Source organism: Mytilus galloprovincialis, chromosome 4 (genome assembly GCF_965363235.1).
Source record: "Mytilus galloprovincialis chromosome 4, xbMytGall1.hap1.1, whole genome shotgun sequence".
In the NCBI taxonomy this organism is placed as follows: Eukaryota; Metazoa; Mollusca; class Bivalvia; order Mytilida; family Mytilidae; genus Mytilus; species Mytilus galloprovincialis.
In genome coordinates, this window is record NC_134841.1 from 10,710,982 (window position 1) to 10,737,941 (window position 26,960).

The 26,960-nt window shown below is 32.9% G+C and overlaps 1 protein-coding gene across 8 annotated transcripts in view; it reads right to left on the reverse strand.

Moving 5' to 3' along the window:
* LOC143071327 (G-protein coupled receptor 35-like) overlaps window positions 1-26,960 on the reverse strand; it is a 94,730-nt gene that overhangs the window by 5,614 nt on the left and 62,156 nt on the right. For 7 of the 8 annotated variants that reach the window (XR_012976874.1, XR_012976870.1, XR_012976871.1 and 4 more), the window contains one exon: window positions 23,378-23,450. Coding sequence is in view for 1 of the 8 variants with exons in the window: in XM_076245569.1 (XP_076101684.1) it covers window positions 3,862-3,902 (41 nt within the window). In the remaining 7 variants the exon portion in view is untranslated. Of the gene's footprint in view, window positions 1-3,861; window positions 3,995-23,377; window positions 23,451-26,960 lie in introns of those variants that run through there. The other variant, XM_076245569.1, reaches the window with a different exon arrangement.

Sequence of the window (26,960 nt, forward strand, 5' to 3'; positions counted from 1 at the left end):
TTTCAAACTTTGGACTGATCTATAAGATCTTTTGAAATACTGGGTTTTGGCGAGTTTCTTCCTACAATGAAAAGACAGCATCTAACAAAAAATACTTAAAAAATCTAAGGTCCATTTGGAAGGATTTTTTTAACTTGCTTTATCCCCACTAAAATAGGTTAATAACAATTTAGGAATATGTTTTCCTTTCAATTTTGAAAAGTAACCATGTGTAATATTTGTCACAATGCTTTGAACTCTGCCAGTTGTTTGTAGAAAGTCTTTAATTGAAGATGCATTAAAACAAGGCAGTGGCTATTCGTCCGGCTAGCCGGACAAATAGTCAAAAATGTCTATGCATCCGGCAAGCCGGACAAATAGCATTTTTTACGGTTTTTCGCTATTTGTCCGGCCAAAAATATAATGATGAAGATATAACATCGTGTTTTGAAGGTTTTTAATAAAGCACGAGTTGTTTTAATTTATATTGTCTAACATCTTTTTATAAAAAAAGAAGTCATTCTAAAAAAAAAAAGAAATAAACTATACATTTGATTCAGACTTTTTTATTCTAATATTCTATGTGCGCATATATTTTCTGAGGAATAGGGCTTTAAAAATAGTGGTTTAATGTGCATGGTCTTTTGTATTCCAATATTTGTATTGATTCCAGTCATAGTTTTGTGTATCAATATGCAATGGCTTTATTTAATATACATCATACAATCAAATTTATGATAAAATTTGGACTCTTCACATTTTTTTTAACGGTAATAATTCTTATTTGTCTGTCTTGAAAAAGATGGCCATCCATCCCTCCATTTTTTTGGGTACTGAGGGAGGGGGAATGATTCTCTCTTTTGTTGTTCTGCATATGAATTTCCTGTAAAGTAAATAGTCGGGCCAATCATTATTGGCTTCATCTATGATTCTAAAAGATCCTGAATTTATTGTTTCTGTGAAGTTTGGTTAAAGTAAGGTCCTCATATGATTATCAGTGCACAATTCTTCACTTAAATTGTTCGGCGATTTTTAATTCATAGGAAATTAGAGAAAATGGTAGGCACGTGTAACCTGTCCCCAAAAGTAGCATTGTGTTTTCGATAAGATTTGTTTTAGAAAAAAAATGTATATAATAAATATTTAGATACAACCGAAAAAAAGGGGGGATCCCCCAACCCTGGTGTCTTATTCCCAGTCACGGCATATCAGTATGTTCATAGATCTCCGTTGTAGTATAACTTGAAAATAATGCATCCAAGCAAGTTTAATTGATATAATATTTTTTCCGAATGCGTTTTGCCTCCATAAGGTAAATTGGGTAAATCATCAATTTCACTTTAATTTCAGGCTTATTCCTCACAGTTAACATGCATACGCTATTGTTCTGGAATCACTCCTATAGACATTTGTTTAAAGCAATCACATTCTCTCTGGTTTTCTCTATGACATCTTTAAATATAAATCACGATCTCCAATTCTCAAAACGTCCATTGCATACGCGCGTGTGTTATCCGACACCGCGTGTGTTATCCGACACCTCATCCGGGACACTTTCCGCGTCACATGATACTTTATTGATATTGAAGATTTGCGCATCCGCAGATGGATGGCCGGACGAATAGAGATTTTTAACTATTCGTCCGGCTAGCCGGACGAATAGACACTCCGTTAAAACAATTATAGGTTGTTTTACTGCATAAAAAAATAAAAGACTATCATATCTACAAAGCCGTATGAAAAAAGAGAGACCAAAATCCAGTTGTTTAGAAGTAGCTATTGATGATTTTTATTTTTTAAAAACCAATGTGAACATTTGACCAATGTTTAAGTTATACCAATGTTTAATTGTTAATCCAGTAAAACAATGGTTGTTTCAGATTAAAAGGAGGGTTCAATATAAATAACAATGCTTTTCATCCAAGTTAGATCGAAAGAAGAGGTCCGTATATAACGTAAATACCGAATCTTTCAAAGTTTGCACAATTTTGGAGAAAAAGAAAATCTTATTTGCTATGAGCACGATGAGATTTCCATTGTTCCTTTATACCCGGCACTACAGCCGACTTTTAAACAGTCCAATCAAAATTATACAGCAGCGTTTGAGAAGATCTCGAAATCATTAGTCATAGATTGTTTCTTAACTTTTGTGTTCTAGATGACACGAGTTTAGATATTGGTCAATCAGAATTGAAGAACGCATTCGAATGACCGTAATTAGAAGTTTATTTCGAATTAGCCGCGCAGAAAATTACTTTTTAAAAACACGATTTCCAAATTGTTTTAATGAACCGAACGTGCCTCCGTTTACACCATGTTTCAACCTTATTGAATTTAATGTGGATGCTTTGCAAAGGGTTTTACAAGCATACATCATATATAGTTTCAACATAATTCTAGCTTCAAAGTAGAAAATATTTAATAATTGGCTAGTCAAAATCATTCATTGTCTCCGGTGGTCATGTCTTTTATTTTTATCTGAACAGAACTAAATGAAGATAGTTTAAATAGAACATCTTTTACATTATTCTTATTAAGATTGGTTAAAATTAGTTCCGAGATAGCAAAGAAAAAGATGAAAATATAAATGTGAATATATTTGTTTAAAGCACCAGATCTCCTGACATTCATATTAACTAGTTTTGACGGTAATACCTATCATCTTTAGTTTCATCCTATAGTTATCATTAAGGAAGAGTCTGGATATAAATCAGTGTTATTAGATGTCATAGATTTTTGTGTTAGAGACTATAGATAATTCTTTTGGAAATGAAAGTCGTATGAAAAAAACATAGAGAACAAAATCCATTTGTCAAACGGTGACAGTTTAGCCAAATGTTTTTTTTTCAAACTAATATGAAAGTTACTTATATCTTCGTTGAACAAAGTGCTTGTACATTAAACCAATGTGTATGATAATCCAATGCGTACATTAAACCAACGTGTAATTTAAACTAATTTAAACGTACAGTGCAATAGATGTGTACATTGTATTTAGTAAATAAAAAAACAAGATATCATATATATAAATAAACACAAATGTTTTTTAATATCAAAATCTCTATAAAAAACTAAAAAAAAAACAACCCGTTTATCATGAAAAAAAAAAAACCACGATATGCGTTCATAGAAATCTAATTTATATTTTATTGTAGGCAGTTATAGTAAAATAGTTAGTGAGTGGTCTTCTTTTACTTTGATCTTATCGTTAATATGCACCGTTGCTAATCTGATGAAAATATTATAAAAAAAAAATATATAACGGCCATTTATTTGCACCAGGGAGATAAAAAAAAATGGAAAAATAGCAAGTAGACAACAAAATTTACAAAAAATCGTCAGTCCAACAAGACAACATCTACATGTGAAACTGCCACAATATGTTGGTAACCAACGCAATATAATACAAAGATACAAGCAAGATAACAGTGGGAAATGACAACCCTCGAAAAAGTGGTGGTGGTGGTGGTGTGGGGGGGGGGGGATAACATAATCCTATAGTATAGTCCAAAGAAAAAAATAATAAGAGGTATGGATCCCGGTGAGGAAAAGATGTAAATTTTCTAGTGCAAAACTGCGGCTTATGCATTACTTGGTTGAATTCAAGACGTAACAAAATGCATATGATATTTCCAATCAACCGTTGCTTCAGTGTCTAAAGGAAACACTATATATACAGTTGTCGCAAGTGAAAATATAGATATACATTGTAGTATACGAGAGTGACAAATGTGTTAAACTGGGACTTTGATCACCGCATACTTATTATAAGCGGACGTGATATCAGAGACTTTGTTAGCTTACCACAAAAATCAGAATTCCACACATTTTCCTTCTGTAGTTTTTAAAACAAATACGAATACACTGTTCCAGGATACTTACTTTAAAAGTATAAGCAACTGATCTCTGTCATACAAAACCATTACAAATAGGTTAATGATATTTTCCAACTAATTTTGTTCTTTGTGAATTCAAAATATAAAAAAATATTTTCCATGATAAAGCGTCCAAAGTCTACTACAAGTATCTCACGTACAGATATATATGTCACAGTCATAGAAGGTATGAAGTCAATTGAAGTGTGTCCTACTACAAGTATCTCACGTACAGATATATATGTCACAGTTTTAGTAGGTATGAAGTCAATTGAAGTGTGTCCTACTTTGTCTTAAGACATTCCACCAATCGTTAGATAAATCCCACTTAAACAGAGACCGGACTTACTGCGTATAAATGTAAAAGCCGCCTTGACTCCAATCTAACTTATTAATATTCATCAAACAGGATGAAAAGATGATAAGATATGTTCGTAAGCTGTTTTGTTAAATCGCTTCTTATCACAACATAAATACATAAATAATAGTTTTCAAATATAGTGTTCAAGTATTAAAATAGCTCAATATTATTTTATTGGAAGATAAAACGCACACACATGAAACCAATCTAAAAAGTAAAAAAAAAACAAAATTCGAAAATAGAAAAAAAGTAGACGATCTTACAGACAAACAACAGAATTTTCATTTTATATACAAGAATGTAGCAAAATATTATATTAACTAGAGGTTCAACGTGAAAGCATACTTCGGATAAGAAATATCTCTCCCTCACTAAAAAAACAACAACGAAAAATATGGAAAAACGATTAAATTTCAGTGAGTCACATGAATTCGCAGAAATAGATAAAGCTAATCAGTATATCCCTTGCTGCATTTTTTTTTAGATGAAAGCCACTTTTCAAAGTATTATGTATTATTAAAGATACAAAGATTATTTTTCTAGAGAATGAAACATATAAGGTAAATATTTGTAAAAATGTCTATCTTCGTAACTCTATATAGCTGGTATAGTTTAACGTAGTTGGTATGCAGTGAAGAGATGATATAGATTTTGTCTTGTAATACATCAATACATCACATTCCTTTTTCTTATTGTTACAAGACAAGATTTCTAATTGAAGCTACGTGATGTGTCCCTTGTTGGTCCTTCTCAAGATTATTTATAATTGATATGTATACCGTGAAATTAGTGAGGAATGCGTTACACATGTTCGCATAAGAAGGTTGATTGATTGAATTTACATCATAACTGCAGCTGTTTATAAAAATCAATTACTGTTAAAATGATAAATGTTTTACATTCAACATTTTAACATTTAAGTCAAAGGTAGGTAACTCGAACACAAAATAAATCCGATCTATTTTAATATTACATACATTATACCCTCAGATCTGTAAAAAAAGAACGTCTTTCATTGCAGTCCACCCACTTAAAAACCTGCATATGTATTTAGTTTTAATTACAGCAAACCAACAACCAATCAATCAACAAGTTATTTTCTGATGGGTTATACGATAAAAGAACAAATGATTACTAAACGTGATGTGGGAAATAGTTTATGTATTTTACGAACCAGAACAAATTAACAGTAAATCTAACAGGTAGAGCAGGCAACGTGACCTTTTTGTACTGCCAAACAGATGAAAAAAAACCCCAAATAATTGGTAACAATACAGACTCACGCATATATATAACCAAACATTAAGCAAATTAATCACTGCAAAAAAAAAAAAAAAAAAAAAAAAAAAAAAAAACACGTAGTCAGCTTAGTTGCTATTGAAAATAGCATGACAGTTGTTGTCCACTCGTTTGATTGTTTGTGCTTTTGATTTGCCATTTGATTTTCTGTTTTAAATTTTCTTCGGAGTTCAGTAATTTTGTGATTTAACTTTTAATGCAATGTAGTCTAGATCCCTTTCTATTACCGATATCCGTCTCGCTTGGAAAAATCTGGTGTTAAGAATCGATTTCACACCGACCCATCTGCATTGTATGTATTAATTATTCAGTATATGCATTTTGTATTTGAATTATTCAGTATAGTCAAATGGAAAATCTGTAATGATGAAATTACTGAAAAGAACTTCTGACTTTTGGAGATCAGGAAACTACATTATGAGAAGAAGATTTTAAGAGTGAATGTTTTGACATTACGTACTAGTAATTCCACTATTGCTTACACCATCTAAGTTATAAAAAACAAAGGAAAACAAAAAGCAATTTCAAAAATTACCTGCAACTGAGTAAAAACAATATTTTTATGTCATGTTTATTCTAAAAAGAAGCCAAACACTGAAGCAATTCACTTTTGTATTCTCCCTTCTGACAGAAATAGCCGATCTGACTAATACTGTGTACATATATTAAAGTTTACTCCCTTCTGACAGAAATAGCCGATCTGACTAATACTGTGTACATATATTAAAGTTTACTCCCTTCTGACAGAAATAGCCGATCTGACTAATACTGTGTACATATATTAAAGTTTACTCCCTTCTGACTAATACTGTGTACATATATTAAAGTTTACTCCCTTCTGACAGAAATAGCCGATCTGACTAATACTGTGTACATATATTAAAGTTTACTCCCTTCTGACAGAAATAGCCGATCTGACTAATATTGTGTACATATATTAAAGTTTACTCCCTTCTGACAGAAATAGCCGATCTGACTAATACTGTGTACATATATTAAAGTTTATTAAGTGGAAATCACTTTAGAAATGGAAAATTTAGCTCAAAATTGTTTAACCAAGGAACTTTTAATTATTGTGACAATGAAACATGCCCATTAAAATAATTGCTAAGCTGACTTTTTTATATTGAGTATGAAATTGACTATTTCATTTGCTCGAACTTTAATATCACTTGTAAGTCGTCATAATGTGTTTTGAATTTGAAACATATAGCATGGGTATTACGATAACCAAATATAAAATTTTATATTTGGTCTTGACTCCTACTCCTTTGTCAGCTTCTTTAACGCGTGAAAAAAAACTACCGATTTTTATACTTTCGGCATGTATAAGTATATGCTTTCCATCCAAAATTCCAATGTTATTTTATACTTCATGAAGCTGCCATAGAGCGCTAATAATGTGTCATGCATTCTGATCTTTGGTTGAGCACGTATTCTAGAACCTACTAGAACACACCCGTGATATCGCGGGTCCGTGACTGAAGTAAAGTATATAACTATGCGCAAGCCTTATCTTAGTATTAATACTGTCATCTGATAAAGTCATGCCGATTATAAGATACACAATTTTCTCTGCTTTCAAATCTTTCTGTTTGAACCTGTCGAACTGGAACTTATCAATTACAATGTATTGGTAATATTAATTATTTGGAAAACAAAAGGTCCTGAAATGGAGTATTTTTTAATCAACAGCATTGTCCTATATTGAGGGGGGGGGGCAAGGGGGTCCCAATAACAGCAAAACAGCAAATTGATTTGGCTCATAACAGATAACAAGGAATTAAAATGGACAAAAACAGATAACAGTAAATGAAATATTAAAATAATTTGGTCTTTGGCAAATCAGTATTTCTTATTACGGATATAATCCTTTGTAATGCATTCCATTTTCTATTACTTTGTTTTTAGTATTAATTTATGTATCTAGAATGTGTTTAAATTACTACTCAATATATTATAAAAAATATTATACGCTCGTTTACGGAACGTGTCATGGTATACTGTTGTCCGTCTGTTGTCAAAATGTCGGACATTAACTTAAAAACTCTTTAACCATTTTGCATTAAACTTTGGGAAATTGTTTATATCTATTGATGTGAGCTCCTCTTTTTTTTATAAATTTTAGATTTTAAGTTTCTGGGTAATGGGTTTTTATTCAATAAAATTGGTGGTTTTTTTTCAGTTTTCTGATAATATCTCAAAAATGCTTTCACAAAGCAAGGATTTTTTGGTGAATTGTTTATATCTATTAACATGAGGTCACTTTCAATTTTTATAAATTTTAGATTTTAAGTTTCCGAGTTAACAGGTTTTATTAATTAAAAAGGGGGGATTTTCCAGTTTTCAAACATTAACACATAATGTTTTCAGCAGTTCTCATGAAACTTTGCTGAAATGTTTATATCTATTGTTGTAAACTCCCTTTCGATTTTTTTTAATCTTAGATTTTATGTTATTGAGTTCAGGGATTTTATTCATTAGAAAAAGGTGGTATTTTCTAGTTTTCAAAAATAACTCAAAAATGCTTTCAGCAGTTCTCATGAAACGTTGGTGTATTGTTTATATATATTGAGTGAAGCTCCCTTTGTTGCTAATAAAAACTTGACCTAAAAGAGTTTGAATATTCTGACTTTTTCTAAATGACCATTTAATGAGGTGTGTGAATTTTTCTTAATAAGACTAGGAGGCAAAGTGGTATATAGGGTAGAAAAATCAAAAACACCAATTATAAGCATGCAATTTATCAAGTACTTCGAACGAATTTTGACACTCCTAAAGCAATTTATTCCACTATTTTCAAAGGCCTTATTTGAACAATTTTTTTTATCAGCTGAGGTTTTTGATTGTACCAAGTGTACTCGTAAGTAGAATACATAGTTTAGTAGGGAACAATGGCTTGAAACGAAATAAATCTTTGTTTGTAATGAGTTATGTGCAGCTTCGGCCCAAGTACATGGTTGGAACTTTCATTGTACAATGCATTTGGTTCTGCTTTGAAAAGAATTACAGAGCTGAGTCTATATATCATGTTATATAAAAGGTTAAGTGGTTGTTAGGACCTAGTTCTTAATTGAGATCCTTGTCAGATATTCCTGGCCATATGTTCTCCTATTTGTCATATTAAGAATTGTTTTAATTTAATATGTTCGTATGGGAAACAAGGAACATTATTATCATACAAAAAATTAATATAATTCTAAATACACATTCATAAAAAAATGGAATTTATTACAAAGGATAATCATAAGAGAATCATAAGATATACTTGAATTGTCCTGGACCTCGATCACTTCTGAGATGGTATATGTTAATGGAATCCTTCTCTGAATATGGGACAAACATGTTTATAGTAGTGGTAGACCCCAATGTCCAATGATCTTCAATTTATACCGAATATTGACTGTCAAAAAAAATGCTAACATTCCAATTTTCAATAACAGTTAACAGCAAATACATTATCACAATAACAGATAACAAAAAAACTAAAAGCCCAATAACAGCTAACAAAGAAGAAGACAATAACAGCTAACAACAAATATATTTTCAAAATAACAGATAACAAAGAATTAAATTGCCCCATTAACAGCATAACAGTTAAACCCCTTGCCCCCCCCTCTATATTAGTTATAAATAAAGTTGAATTCTTTGATTCGCTGTTTTACGTCATGCCCGCTAACAAATTGAAACTTATTTTTAGTCCAGATTTTTAGTATTCGTATTGTTATCTTAGAAAGTCTTACGGATTAAAATACTACAATAGGTAACAATTTGACAATTTAGTAGTGTCAACCTTGTGATTATGACCCGTTTATATAGCATATTAATCCTGAATACACCGTTTGGTGGTGCGCCTGTCAGATGCGGAACGTACAGATAAGGTAATAGGTAACAGGTGATTATACTATTGGTATCGGCATCGGACTCGACCCGGAACTTCCTAATTATTGGCGATATTAATTACGTGGAAAACAAAAGGGCCTGGAGTGGTGTAATTTTTAATCTACACCTTTTTACTATATTAGTTGTATATAAAGTTGAATTCTTTGATTCGTCGTTTTTACGTGATGACGGCTGACAAATTGGACCTCGTAATTTTAGTATTATAGATATACAATTTAACTTTATTTTGACAATTACTTGTGGGGCATGTGGTATGATTGGAAATGAGACAACTCTTCACAAGAGACTAAATGACACATAAATTAATAGCTACAGGTCGACGTACGGCCTTCAACAATAACAAAAACCATACCGCATAGTCAGCTATAAAAGGCCCAGAAAATACAAATGTAAAACAAGTCAAACGAGAAAACTAACGATGTTACTATAAATGTACAAAAAAATGAACGAAAAACAAATATAAAACAGCAAAAAACGACGACCATTGTATTACACGCTCCTTACTTGGACAGGCACATACATACAGAATGTGGAGGGGTCAAACATGTTAGCGAGATCCCAACTCTCCCCTTACTTGGGAGAGTGGTGTAACATTGCATCATCGAAACAAATTATGAAAATCAGTTGTGAAAGGATTAAGTCATCAGATGGATACACATAGAAATGACAAAAACACAGTGGACGTGACCGAGTATACTCGTACATCCCAACAACAAAAAGACACTATGTACATTTGTACATATACGAGAGTGCTCGCAGTAACTGACAGCTAGTTCAAAGCCAATAAAAAAAAAACTTTTACAAGATTGTTTTCCTTGTATATATATTTATTTATCGTCGTTAAATTATTAAACAACATCAGTTGAGTTTTTTTCATAGTTAAGAAGGTCAAAAGTTCAAAACGAACATGGCTTAATAAATAAAATACTTTAGATTTATAGCTATGTGAATGAAAGCTTATATCGCTATCCGACGGACAAGAATATATTTTTACAGATTTAGAAATAGTAAAATTGTTATAAAAATGTGTATTATACCAGTAGATTTGTATGATTGTATCTCTAATGTAAACCATAAAAAGTAGTTATTTCGATAAGAATTATCTTCATTTATATGGCAATAAAATGGTACATGAATCCCATTTCCTGATCCCATTAGTATTTACAGACTTCTATAAACTTAAATTACGGAGTCATGCTTTAATGATACCTTTATCCATCTTCCCAATTTACTATTCTTTATTACGGAGAAGGACAATCTTAATGCTTCATCAAACATATTATAGACATTTTTATGGCTTAAATTCTTTCAGAAATATATAACTGTGTTCTGACAGCATAACATAATGTAGCTGCATGGATCTACTGTATAATTTGGATAAGTTGTCCCAAAAAAAAGTAAAAAGGAACATAATGACGAAGGGTAGAGATAAATTATGAATGTAAGCCTCTAATTTGTACACGTAGTTGCTGTTTAATATATCGGAGACATTAGACCATAAATAACAACATACAATGTAGTGGATGTTATTTAAAGAATTACACATGGTTTATCCTTATTTCCTATTTATTAAGATAAATTGTTATATAGTGTTATCCAGAGAAAGGCATGATAAATATGCCGACAAAAGAGAACGAGGACCAATCCTCTGATTGGTCAGTAACATAGTGCTTATATCTATATTATATAAAGTATAATCATTCTGTCAAAATAGCATATTGATGATTGTTTTACACTAGTCAAATACACATTTATTGTTCGATATATATTTTTTGACATATTATCAAACAATAATAATATGACGTCCATTATCATTGAACTATTACACATATTTTGTAAAGGGGTCAGCTGTAGCCTACCTCCAGTGGCGGGATTCGCTCGCTCATTTGAAACCGATTGGTGGCAAACTGGAATAATTCTGCGCCCTCTAACGGCTATACCATAATGTAGCAATCGGAGATTAGTCGGAGATTACCGGAATATAACGACTGACATTATTCGGGTTAACTGGTGGTCTGTTTTATGCTCTTTGGTTTGGTTGTTGTCTCTTTGACGCATTTCCTATTTCCATTCCCAATTTTAATATAATCAAATATCTTACAGTATTGGAAATTTCATAGGCCAAACACTTTGTTCTGTCACTCCCTATGTTGGTCCCCTCCGTAAAATATCCAGTATGCCTTCGGAATATACAAATATTATTGTCAAGAATTTCAATAACGGCCGGGAAACAGACTAGTCATTCCTTTACTCAATGCTTTTACCAAAGTGTATCATACGTAATTAAAAAGAAAGGAGAAAGCCATCAAGCGTATGTAGCTACATAAAAAAAAACAAACACAAGCAACTGTATACATATAGCAAGCTAAAATTTAAATAACGTAAAACAAATTAAAATGCTCTAAGCTATCCAATAATTTTAATCATATAGATTTACATGTATCAACATAACTTTATATAGAAACTTCCAATTCAAAATCAATATGTGATAGCTGTTGAGAGTGGCAACAGTCATGTAAGACAAACAACACCATATGTATATAAGACTGGCGCAACAAGTAACATTTTTCACTTCATGGCGATTTAGTCTTTCAGAAAGACTTTTATAATACACATATTTTTTATACTTCATAATAGTTTTGTGAAAAAAGTAAACATATCTCAAAAATACTTAATTATCCTTTTGATCTTAATTCTACTTAAATCCGCATTAAAATAAACTAGTTCTTATGGTACCTATATGCAGTCATTTAGGCCAATTATTCCCCCTATTTTATAATTTCTTTATTGAGATACACATGCTTGGATAAAACTGACTTCTGCGTAACGGACAAATCACAGAATAACATGTTATGTAATTTGAAATAATATTATAGCTTTTGTTTTACACATTGTCAATGTCCCCAATGTTGCCATCTTGTAAAATGAGGCGGATTTATATAAGTTAATGGTCAACAGTATATTTCACACTACGCGTTATGTACATTAAAATCATAACACAATCAAGCAAATATAAAACAAATAAACATATAAAAGATTTCATATCTTTCAATTGTAATCTTTTTTTCTTATTTCTTTAGAAATTAATTGACATTTCTCGTTACAAATCTCCATATAGACAAAATCAAGAAAACAAAAAGGCATTATAAAACCTAATTATCCTTATAGTTAAAATGAAGAAAGTTCTTATATACATTCGATTATTTCCTGTATTTTCGGAAGCCCTGATTTATTGCCATATAGCTTACTAACAACAGAAACACCAAAATAATAGAGAAATGACATTTCTTTCCTGTTTTTTTTCTCTGGCTGATATATTTCCTTTCGCTTCTCGGTTATCATTGTGTATTAGATCTAAGATCAGCAATAGGTCATGGTCTTCCCATTTCCGGAATTATTGTAGTGTTATATAGTGTTGTATATTCTCTATGGTTTTAATAATTGGTTCTTCAACCTTTGTCAACTACTCAATTTTACCTTTATATTCAGCATACATATATGTACTGTCGGTTTACGTCTATGTACAGCAACCTAACGACAAATAATAAATAACGAAGGCCATCTAGAGGTCAGTATACAGTTTATACCAATAGAGAATTGTTGTCTTTACAAAATGTCAAGTTTTGGAAAGAACTTAGCAGAGAATCTCATGGACTTATCACGAGTCAGTTAAATACAGGATTGTGTTTTTAGGAGTCGATAAGTATAAATCAAATAATTTAGTTTGGAAAAAGCCTTCAGATAAATTTACCAACGTACAACCAGAAAAATGAAAATCGTAGTCCAAACTACAAGGGGTGTACTTATACAAAACGAAGCTTTCCGACATGAAACATGTAAGCAGTTACTTGTAATTTAAATATATGGAACTTAATGTGCTATTCGAGGTAAAACTATGGCACCCATGCAGTATGTTGTCCGAGGTAAACATTTAATAATAGGCATACGATTGGGATTCTAGCGAACACATACCATTCTTTATATTATATACGCTGATGATATAGTTTTGTTTTGTAATTGCAGATTGAAGATTCAAAACAGGTACCCGTGTCCATATTAATTGAAAAATCATTTCACCTTACAAATCTCTCAATTTCTTTGTTTTGAGTTAATTTGAAAGTAGTGAATTACACTGACAAATAGTTCATACTAAATTATAGTTATAGTTATATATCTTGTTTAATTTCATTTTAAAGTTTTGACCAAACTATGCCAAATTAAATGTTGCTTTTTGTATAACATCAAGTTGCAAACATATTTAAAGCATATATTTACAAACGAGAAATGATTTACAATAAATCCAACAGTTCAACAATTTAAAAAAACATGAAATCGTCTGAGATGACAGGAGAAAACCGTTTGACACTGGAAAACATATAGAGTCAGACATTTTGAATCGCAATAGTACGGGAGCCGATAAGGGCCATTCAAAAAAAAAGATATCGCTATGTCGTAATTTCGACATAACATGTGGAAATAACGACATCTATATATATATATATATATATATATATATAACTCGTCTAAACATCAACCCAACAATGTTAGATCTGTAAATTTGCTTTCGCAAATTTTTGGTTCTTCCCTCGCCGGGATTCGAACCCATGCTACTGTGATATCGTGACACCAAATCGCCTGCACTGCAGCCGTCCCGCTAGACCACACGACCACCTGGGCTCTACAATAATAGATATATATATATATAAAATTGAGAATGGAAATGGGGAATGTGTCAAAGAGACAACAACCCGACCAAATAAAAAACAACAGCAGAGGGTCACCAACAGGTCTTCAATGTAGCGAGAAATTCTCGCACCCGGAGGCGTCCTTCAGCTGGCCCCTAAACAAATATATACTATTCCAGTGATAATGAACGCCATACTAATTTCCAAATTGTACACAAGAAACTAAAATTAAAATAACACAAGACTAACAAAGGCCAGAGGCTCCTGACTTGGGACAGGCGCAAAAATGCGGCGGGGTTAAACATGTTTGTGAGATCTCAACCCTCCCCCTATACCTCTAACCAATGTAGAAAAGTAAACGCATAACAATACGCACATTAAAATTCAGTTCAAGAGAAGTCCGAGTCTGATGTCAGAAGATGTAACCAAAGAAAATAAACAAAATGACAATAATACATAAATAACAACAGACTACTAGCAGTTAACTGACATGCCAGCTCCAGACTTCAATTAAACTGACTGAAAGATTATGATTTCATCATATGAACATCAGGCACAATCCTTCCCGTTAGGGGTTTAGTATCATACCATCATAACATATATGAGAAGAACATAACCCGTGTCATGCCAACAACTGTTTTTAGAATAAATGTGTTTAATTCCGATGCAAAGACCTTATCAGTGACTCAATATTAACGCCAAAATATGCAATCTTTAATGACTTGACAATAGTATCGTAATTATACCCCTTCTTAATAAGTTATATGACTTGACAACAGTATCGTAATTATATCCCTTCTTAATAATATATATATATATATATACAACTCGTCTAAACATCAACCCAACAATGTTAGATGTGTAAATTTGCTTTCGTAAATTTTTGGTTCTTCCCTCGCCGGGATTCGAACCCATGCTACTGTGATATCGTGACACCAAATCGCCTGCACTGTAGCCGTCCCGCTAGACCACACGACCACCTGGGCTCTCAAAAAAAGAGCTTTCGCTGGCCGTGTGTTACCTTTCCTCGTCAGTTTTAATCTAGCGGCGTACTACAGTACATGATATATAAGGCATGAAGATGTTATTGTTACAGATCAGCTAAATTATCTATAGTAAAGGATCCTACAAATTAATGTAATATACAGTCACAGAAAATAATTATATTTATAAGTACGTCTGAGTCAGTGACAACTCTACAACAGATGTATCCATCGGATCGCCATCAATGATGGTGATACATGGCTGTGTACATAATGTATATACAACTCGTCTAAACATCAACCCAACAATGTTAGATCTGTAAATTTGCTTTCGCAAATTTTTGGTTCTTCCCTCGCCGGGATTCGAACCCATGCTACTATGATATCGTGACACCAAATCGCCTGCACTGCAGCCGTCCCGCTAGACCACACGACCACCTGGGCTCTCAAAAAAAGAGCTTTCGCTGGCCGTGTGTTACCTTTCCTCGTCAGTTTTAATCTAGCGGCGTACTACAGTACATGATATATAAGGCATGAAGATGTTATTGTTACAGATCAGCTAAATTATCTATAGTAAAGGATCCTACAAATTAATGTAATATACAGTCACAGAAAATAATTATATTTATAAGTACGTCTGAGTCAGTGACAACTCTACAACAGTTGTATCCATCGGATCGCCATCAATGATGGTGATACATGGCTGTGTACATAATGTATATACAACTCGTCTAAACATCAACCCAACAATGTTAGATCTGTAAATTTGCTTTCGCAAATTTTTGGTTCTTCCCTCGCCGGGATTCGAACCCATGCTACTGTGATATCGTGACACCAAATCGCCTGCACTGCAGCCGTCCCGCTAGACCACACGACCACCTGGGCTCTCAAGAAAAGAGCTTTCGCTGGCCGTGTGTTACCTTTCCTCGTCAGTTTTAATCTAGCGGCGTACTACAGTACATGATATATAAGGCATGAAGATGTTATTGTTATATATATAAAAAAAAAAAAAAAAAAAAACAAAAAAAAAACCGAGAAACACGTATTAAATTACATAAACAAACGACAACTTCTGTACACCAGATTCCTGACTTAGGACAGGTGCAAACATTTGGAGCAGGATTAAACGTTTTAATGGATCCAAACCTTCTCCCTTTTTCTGAAACAATAGCATAACATCACAACATAGAAAAACACACGATAAAATATCAATTGGCAGGCTTAACTCAATAAAAAAACGTAAATTAATTAAGGAATGACTAATATTTTTTCTGTCTATGAAGAAATAACATAAAAAAATTGGTGCACACTGAATAACGCGCGTAGCGGGTTATTTGCCAGTGTGCACCACATTTTTTTTATGTTATTTCGAATAGACAGAAAATATATTACAGTCATTTCTTATAATTTAATTCTAAGTTCCATTTAAAACCGTAGAAAACCAGGAAAAAACGTTGATGACGTCACGGTCACATGACTAAATTATGTCTATGGACTGATAACAAAATAACGTCAGCCAATCAGAAGACAAAATTGAATTATTACATTATGAACGAATAAATTTGATCTGCAATATCTAAATGCAAATGCACAGTTAATAAAATATTATGGACAAACATTCAAGGCCAAAAGGCAAACAAACAAGTCCAAACAAAGCCATGGCAAGACACCACTGCGAAATATTTAACCCTTCGAAAATATTCACTTTAGAAAAAAAATACGGTTATAATAATACAGGTAAATCTTGAAGTTTATACAAATGTAGTAAGACGATGTGAAAATTAGAAGATATTCCAAATAATCAAAGCTGGTATATAGTCAAGATCCATATAAATATAAAATTACAAAAAAACATTATAAACAGTATCAACAGGTCGAATTAACAAGAAAATACGATTTGAGAGTACTCGCAGTTACTTACAGCTAGTTAAAAGCCAAAAACAATTAATAATAAAAAAAGATGCATCAGAGACTAAAATCAACTAAAACACATCCCAGGGATTTAGTATTTTAACGTCATAAACAGTCAGAGAAGACATGACTTGTGCAATGCCAAACATAAATGTATCGACAGGTAGTAGGATAGTGAGGAACGACTTCTATAGAGATGTATACCTAATCAACCCTTGGCCTTTAACAATTTTAGTAATTAATACAGAAATTTAAACATATTAAGTTAAAGCATGTAAATATATAATGTTATTTCAATGGTACATTAAATTAGCACTGTTAAAGTATATCACTTTGTGCACCAACGAGCAAAATTGTTAACGGTGACAGATGCTATATATGTTCATTTAAAAGACAGTAGCATAAACAGAAATGAAAACCAAAACTTAAATGTAGGGTATATATAAATAATATAGGAAGATATATGGTATATACGTCAATCAAAAGGCAACCGAGGGACACACAAACATCAAAAGAAATTATAAATAGTAAGTGTTATTGATTTCATGTAATTTAATAAATTATAATGCATCTTGTGGTTCCGGGTCTTGAAACAATGAAGTATATCGAAAGCATATGCAACGAGTGTATAACGGTATAACTGCGTGTCTTAAAGTAAGCCCCTTCCAAAAAATAAAAGAAGAAAAAGTAAGAAAGAAAGAATGAGAGACAGACAATTTAAGTCAGTTGCCGCTAAACCCATACATGCAAATGTAAAACCAGGTTTAGGTGCATGAAGTCAGTTCTTTTCTTAATTATAATTCTTTTCTCCTATTTTCAGTGTAGATAACGAAAGAAAGACAAAAAACTAATGGAACATCAGAGTGGCAATACAAATTCATCATATAAACGCATTATATTGTATATTTTAGGATAATAATGATACAGAGGTTACAATGTATTATTTTGTTTCAATTACTTCTTGTAGCACGAATACAACTTAATATGCATGCACTTAGTTTTAATGACTTACAAGTATTCTTTGAAGATTATATTATGATCTGTTTGGGATCATAAACATACACATGCATATTAATAAGGCAAATTCTACTATAACATGTTAACCCTATTAGAATTATAATTTGACTGAAATAGAAATATTCAACTGAGATGAATTAATATCATAGGTATGTACTGAAGGTACAGTATAAAGATATCTTATTTCAGTGCTCTCTCCTTTTTCATGGGTATATATTAGTGATCAGACGAAAAAAATGAGGGAATACCCTAAAAATTGAAGGATAAGTTGATGATAAGCGTCAAGTGATGATTCTTTCAGAAATATACAGGATATATAACGTGATCAGGTTGTTCAAAACAATATGTGTCTGTAAGTAAAATGCATCCGAACGACCCATTGTTCTGTCCAAAGATCAATACTGCATCAAGAGTGGGTCAAGGACCAGGGAATGAAGCTCAAAGCTACGAAGATACCAATACTGCATCAAGAGTGGATCAAGGACCAGGGAATGAAGCACAAAGCTACGAAGATATCAATACTGCATCAAGAGTGGATCAAGGACCAGGGAATGAAGCACAAAGCTACGAAGATATCAATACTGCATCAAGAGTGGATCAAGGACCAGGGAATGAAGCTCAAAGCTACGAAGATACCAATACTGCATCAAGAGTGGATCAAGGACCAGGGAATGAAGCTCAAAGCTACGAAGATATCAATACTGCATCAAGAGTGGATCAAGGACCAGGGAATGAAGCTCAAAGCTACGAAGATATCAATACTGCATCAAGAGTGGATCAAGGACCAGGGAATGAAGCTCAAAGCTACGAAGATATCAATACTGCATCAAGAGTGGATCAAGGACCAGGGAATGAAGCACAAAGCTACGAAGATATCAATACTGCATCAAGAGTGGATCAAGGACCAGGGAATGAAGCTCAAAGCTACGAAGATATCAATACTGCATCAAGAGTGGATCAAGGACCAGGGAATGAAGCTCAAAGCTACGAAGATATCAATACTGCATCAAGAGTGGATCAAGGACCAGGGAATGAAGCACAAAGCTACGAAGATATCAATACTGCATCAAGAGTGGATCAAGGACCAGGGAATGAAGCACAAAGCTACGAAGATATCAATACTGCATCAAGAGTGGATCAAGGACCAGGGAATGAAGCTCAAAGCTACGAAGATATCAATACTGCATCAAGAGTGGATCAAGGACCAGGGAATGAAGCTCAAAGCTACGAAGATACCAATACTGCATCAAGAGTGGATCAAGGACCAGGGAATGAAGCTCAAAGCTACGAAGATATCAATACTGCATCAAGAGTGGATCAAGGACCAGGGAATGAAGCTCAAAGCTACGAAGATATCAATACTGCATCAAGAGTGGATCAAGGACCAGGGAATGAAGCTCAAAGCTACGAAGATATCAATACTGCATCAAGAGTGGATCAAGGACCAGGGAATGAAGCACAAAGCTACGAAGATATCAATACTGCATCAAGAGTGGATCAAGGACCAGGGAATGAAGCTCAAAGCTACGAAGATATCAATACTGCATCAAGAGTGGATCAAGGACCAGGGAATCAAGCACAAAGCTACGAAGATATCAATACTGCATCAAGAGTGGATCAAGGACCAGGGAATGAAGCTCAAAGCTACGAAGATATCAATACTGCATCAAGAGTGGATCAAGGACCAGGGAATGAAGCACAAAGCTAAGAAGATATCAATACTGCATCAAGAGTGGATCAAGGACCAGGGAATGAAGCACAAAGCTACGAAGATATCAATACTGCATCAAGAGTGGATCAAGGACCAGGGAATGAAGCACAAAGCTACGAAGATATCAATACTGCATCAAGAGTGGATCAAGGACCAGGGAATGAAGCTCAAAGCTACGAAGATATCAATACTGCATCAAGAGTGGATCAAGGACCAGGGAATGAAGCACAAAGCTACGAAGATATCAATACTGCATCAAGAGTGGATCAAGGACCAGGGAATGAAGCTCAAAGCTACGAAGATATCAATACTGCATCAAGAGTGGATCAAGGACCAGGGAATGAAGCTCAAAGCTACGAAGATATCAATACTGCATCAAGAGTGGATCAAGGACCAGGGAATGAAGCTCAAAGCTACGAAGATATCAATACTGCATCAAGAGTGGATCAAGGACCAGGGAATGAAGCACAAAGCTACGAAGATATCAATACTGCATCAAGAGTGGATCAAGGACCAGGGAATGAAGCTCAAAGCTACGAAGATATCAATACTGCATCAAGAGTGGATCAAGGACCAGGGAATGAAGCACAAAGCTACGAAGATATCAATACTGCATCAAGAGTGGATCAAGGACCAGGGAATGAAGCACAAAGCTACGAAGATATCAATACTGCATCAAGAGTGGATCAAGGACCAGGGAATGAAGCTCAAAGCTACGAAGATATCAATACTGCATCAAGAGTGGATCAAGGACCAGGGAATGAAGCTCAAAGCTACGAAGATATCAATACTGCATCAAGAGTGGATCAAGGACCAGGGAATGAAGCACAAAGCTACGAAGATATCAATACTGCATCAAGAGTGGATCAAGGACCAGGGAATGAAGCTCAAAGCTACGAAGATATCAATACTGCATCAAGAGTGGATCAAGGACCAGGGAATGAAGCACAAAGCTACGAAGATATCAATACTGCATCAAGAGTGGATCAAGGACCAGGGAATGAAGCACAAAGCTACGAAGATATCAATACTGCATCAAGAGTGGATCAAGGACCAGGGAATGAAGCTCAAAGCTACGAAGATATCAATACTGCATCAAGAGTGGATCAAGGACCAGGGAATGAAGCACAAAGCTACGAAGATATCAATACTGCATCAAGAGTGGATCAAGGACCAGGGAATGAAGCTCAAAGCTACGAAGATATCAATACTGCATCAAGAGTGGATCAAGGACCAGGGAATGAAGCACAAAGCTACGAAGATATCAATACTGCATCAAGAGTGGATCAAGGACCAGGGAATGAAGCTCAAAGCTACGAAGATATCAATACTGCATCAAGAGTGGATCAAGGACCAGGGAATGAAGCTCAAAGCTACGAAGATATCAATACTGCATCAAGAGTGGATCAAGGAGCAGGGAATGAAGCACAAAGCTACGAAGATATCAATACTGGATCAAGAGTGGATCAAGGAGCAGGGAATGAAGCACAAAGCTACGAAGATATCAATACTGCATCAAGAGTGGATCAAGGACCAGGGAATGAAGCACAAAGCTACGAAGATATCAATACTGCATCAAGAGTGGATCAAGGACCAGGGAATGAAGCACAAAGCTACGAAGATACATTTTTGTACTACCCATTCTGCAGACACATACAAAATGTCAGCTAAGAGTACATGTCAACTTTTGTAAATAATCCTTTTAAGAAATTATCTTAGCCAGGTCTCAGTGCTCCAATGTGGTCAAAAAAAAATTTAACCTTAACGAAACAAAAACTTGATATACAAGTACAAGTAAGAGCTGCACACATAACATTGGAATACTATCTGCAAGTATATATTGTATGACATACAGTTATAAAGTCCTTAAGTATGACATTATTTTAATGTCTTTTAGTACCACATAATTCTAAAGTCCTGAAGTAGTTAAGCCACGGCGGATTTCGTAAGAATAACATTCGTTAGGATAAAACTATATGGTCCGGCGACAAAACACCAATTTATACACGTATCGAAGCTGAATTACTTGTTTTACGAAATGTCTTGTTTTCTTAAAGGGTGGTTAAAAGGCTTTAAAATCACGGTTGCATACACGACGCACACAACAAATAAAAATAAAAAACACCAAATACTTAGCAAAGCATGCATATAACTTTATACCAATGTTCAACAAAGAAAAGACAAAGAAAAACGTTCTTCAACACGGAGCCTTGGCTCACATTGAACAGTAAACTATAAAGGGCCCCAAAAATTGCTAGCGTGAAACCACTCTAACCGGAATCCAACGTTCTAAAATACTATATATTATATATTATATACAAATACAAGAAACGAGAAACATCTCTTTATTTTTTTTTTTTATTTCAAGAGGACAACAATGAAACATACATGACTTTTGAAAATTTAAATTTATAAATGTCCCCTACTGATAATGTTAAGCAATAATTTAATATTCTTACTTCTGTTTATTTAAATCTCAGAACATACAACGCCTACTATCAACCGAAACATAGAAAAAACACAACGTTTCATTTTGTATGTTTAGAAAATTAATCATCAAATTACAAGCTTCATTAAGAATGAACTTGCTTGCAAATGTTTTTATTTAATTTATATTATTGAAAATACTCGAAATTAATTCAAATTTGAATCTGATTTATTTAAAAGATAAACACCTGTTTTCAGCTATGCATTACAAATTTGATATCAGGAAATTTCTCAACATCTGATCCGTCAATTGATTAGTCAAAATATTTGAAATAAGAGATGCAATTACGAAAGTCATTCCAGAAATAACATACCAACTTGCTTTTTTTTTTTTAAATTAACGACTCTACACTGAAGAAGATCAAATAAAACATGTATATTTCTGAAAATTACTGTAACACATTAAATGTACAGTATTCGGATCCTGTCCAATTTACAACAATTCTTATCAATAAATTAAAGAATGAGTCATTACCTGTTAAAAACAATACCTTATTAATCCATAAACACATTAAAATGAAGTGTTAACCATCCTGATGTACCAACAGCTGCTGTCACGTGTTACAAATGTCCCATCGATTTTAATAATCCATGTTTATATACAGCCTTAAGATATACTATGGTCAGTCAGTAAGATTACATTATATATACTTCCAATACTTTTGCAAAATTTATCAGTTTGAACCAGTGGGATGTAAGGAAACAATCTCGACAGGGCATTTGTCCAATTTGTCAAAACTATCAAACTTATGGACATTCTTTCTAAATGTATAGCAGTATCAACTGTTGAAACCAAGATATTTTATCAAAACGCACTGAATTTATTTCGCATCATATACAATAAAAATTGCGTGTTCTATTTTCTAATTTATTTTTTCCCATTAAGAAAGAAATAGTATTCTCATTATTAATATCATCACTGTCCAAATGTTTGTCAACAAACAAGGCATCACTAAAGGGACTGATATGTTTCATCTGGGCTTTTTAAAGAAATTGAAGCAAAGATGAATTATTCTTATTCAATTATAGAATTTAATTTCTTTACAAAATCTAGGTGAAAACAGTAAAAAATAAATAAAAACAAATGAATGAATAAAATTGATAATCAATTAAAAGTCAAACAATTGCTCCAAAAGCGAAAAAGTTATAAAAGCAATAAAACTTACCAGTTGTATATCAGGATATTAATTGTGAAATGTATATTCCTTTTCTTACTTCTTTTTACTTGTTCGACATGATCTGAAAATAAAGAATTTTCCTTTATCACTTGATCTTAACTACTAATGTATCGATGATTTTTGTTTAACTAGCAATAATAAACTGTTATCATAGGAAACTGTAGCCAACTGCCTTTGGTGAGCGTTATTGATAAAATTTCTCCCCATGGAGGTCTGTGTTCAGTATCTAACTGGGATATCTGGTACCCTCCACACTTAATTATAACAACGTTCATAAGTAAAATTAATTATGTATATAATCAACTCAATGAAAATAGTGTCAACGTGGTATATTGTGTAAATTTCCGGCACTACAGTTCAATAATTCATTGAATTTGTTATGCGACTGTTCTTGCGATTTTCCACATTTCACTTTACATGCTTATTTTATAGGTGAAACTAATACTTTCTAAATGATGTATAACGGATGAAATGTATTCCATTGGGTATATCTGTCGTTTAGTATGACTTTAATCAATTAATTAATTGGGTTAATCAATTTTCTAGCCGCTGTATTGAATTTTATGCTGTTTATCATAACAAGACCTATATTTTGTCATACAAAATATACAGTATTTTACAATGCTGTATTTGTCTATGAAAATGTTAAAACTCTCTCAATGATTTACGTGCATTATCCTCATCTAAACTTCGGCACTGCGCACACTCAGGATAAAATTATTCAAGAAAAAAACACACTCGAATCTGTCTGTGCATAGATGTAATACCAATGGTATTACAATTCAATTCAATTCAATATTTTATTTAAGTCTCATCTCTCAGTAATATATAATACAACATTACATTAAATGTAAAAATATATGAATATAAAAAGAGAGCCATTCTGTACAGAATTACAAGAGACTATAACATTAAAAATTATATAAAGAGTGCATCTATTATAAAACATATTGACATTAACATTATTTACAGTATAAAACATTTCTACGTCTATTTAAAATTATATTACAGGCTTTGGCACAGCTACGAATCATATTATTATCTGTAAAAAACCCCACTAATTTCTGTTTATCATTAAAAGACATAAAATCACTATTAAAATGTGTTGCTTCATCAAATAATTTTTTTCTAAAATCGTCATATAAAGGACACGATAAAATAACATGGGCTTCATCTTCTAAAATATTCATACAATTATCACAGACTCGATCTTTTAAAATTAATTTTTCAAATCTCTCCGTTTCTATTCTTAGTGGTGCTACACCACATCGAAATTTGGCAAAAGAACTCCTTTGCGAAAATGGCATTGGGATTTTACAATAAGTTTCCGTTTCAAAACTGTTCTTAAATAGATTATATGTACGAAGTTTGTTACCACCTTTACCACATAAAGCTTTCTCTGATCTGATTGTAAATTGCTTTGCCACTGTTTGACATATTTACTGAACATTTTAGACATAACAGTATTGACAACTGAGGTACTATCAACATAGTCTGTAATGATACACAAATGTTCTGCATTATACTCAGAAAATGTTTTCCTTACATAAAAATTCCAATTTTTTATACACTTATGTTTTTTACTCAGAATGTCTGCCCATATGAAAGATTTGCCTTTCTTTGCTTTGTCAATAACACTCGCTGTTTCAACAAACGAAATGGGTTCCGTCAATAAAAAGTCATTAAAAGTATTTTTCGTATATGCATAATTTTGCGTTTCAGAAACCTTGGTTGAAATCTTTTGATTTAACAAATTACTATATTCCGACTTCCATTTATCTAAAACATCTGTCAGATTTGAATTTACATTCCCATCTTGATCTATGACCTCCATAGGAATTACTGACTTCCGGTTTTCCGATACCCCAATTATACCACTTTTTTTTCCAAAACTGCTGTTGGTTTCTTTTTGATTCCAACAACAGGTCCTGCTGCATACTAAACCAATACTTTTGCTTACATTTTTGAACCTCCCTGTCAAAATATTTTCTCTTCTGTACATAAACCGACTTCAATTCAGAAGCACGTGAACTATTATTACATCTATGGTCTGTGTGACTTATTTAATTGCCCTACTTACATATTTATTTTTTCTATAAAGTTATTTATCGGAAGGAAAAAATGGCTTTTGAACAATGTATAAATACAATAGTATTACTATTTATACTTTGCATCTTAATCCTGTATTGAATCGTTGCGGTTGTGTCATTTTCTGTTCATGCACCGTGTTCGTTCGTCCTTTATATATAATATAGAAGGAAATACGATGGAATAAATAAGTTAGCAGCTTTCTTTAACATAATACGGCAATCATATCTTCGTACATTAATTCTAATATCACGATGGTTGATTTTTTTCAATTGATACATTATTGTTTACGTTTGGAAGATGTGTTTTACATCAATTAATATTCCATTAGGAACCAACTGTGTCCCTCTACTTGTTTTTTTTTTATATCATTTTCTAGACTTTTCATTGCATAGGTGACTATCTTGACCGCTTCGATCGGAATGCACTTGAAATTAAGGAAATCACAACTACAGTTAAACCTGCTTCATGTCTTAAATTCAATCTGGAGGCTTGGTGTTATAACTTTACGACAAAAGAGATTATTTCAATTTTCTCATTGAGAACTTTCTCTTTCTTTGAGAAAACATTCCAGCAGCGCCTATATTGTATATCTACACAATGTACCAGTTAAAACGATACAGTGCGTTTTTTCAAAACATGATTTCTTTATAAGAGGATTTAGAGAAGATAACTGCATTAAAGGTTCAAAATGATAAAGGTCGAAGTCTTCCAGTCTAAAGTTTTTGGACGACATCATGATTTGGTTGACTGTTAAAGAATATCAATACCACTGATGACGACAGATATGTTCTGTCTGTCGTAACTACAATCCCGAACACACTGTCCTCGAGCGTGACAATACTAAATGCGAATTACTTGCAACGAGTTACATGACGCGTGTCACATGCACTAAGTGACAAAAAAGGTTCAATTATTGATAATTTGATTAGCTATATGACATGAACTCATTTCTATCCTATTTCAGGTATGTTTTAATAACTTTCTGATTTTAGTCCGTAGAAATTGACTCTAATTCTTTGAGAAAGAACGGAAAATAGATTTTGAAAAATTAATGTTACATGATTAAAAGCATTTCCACATTCATCTATGAATATGTCTCGTATACTTAAAGCAGAAAAATGTTTTCTTGTTAAAATTTTTAGGAAATGAATTTGCATCATTCCGAAAGAGTATTTTGGTGTTCAGGAACTAAAGAGTAGCAGTTTACCTGCTGTTTAATTTTTCATGTCACGTGTCAATTATGTATATGTACAGCTTGATGCACTTCCTATTTATTTCGTCAAATAATTTAACAGTTATATGTAGAATTCCGATGATTTACATTCCGTTTAACGTCCAACATGCAAACAACAAAAAATCTACATTAACCAGACATAATGATATTTCTTACATTTTTTGTTGCTCAGGTTCAATTATTCTTTGCAGTAATTTCACGTCTCGGTTTTAGACAGAATATGCGGGAAGGTTTATAAATATTTAT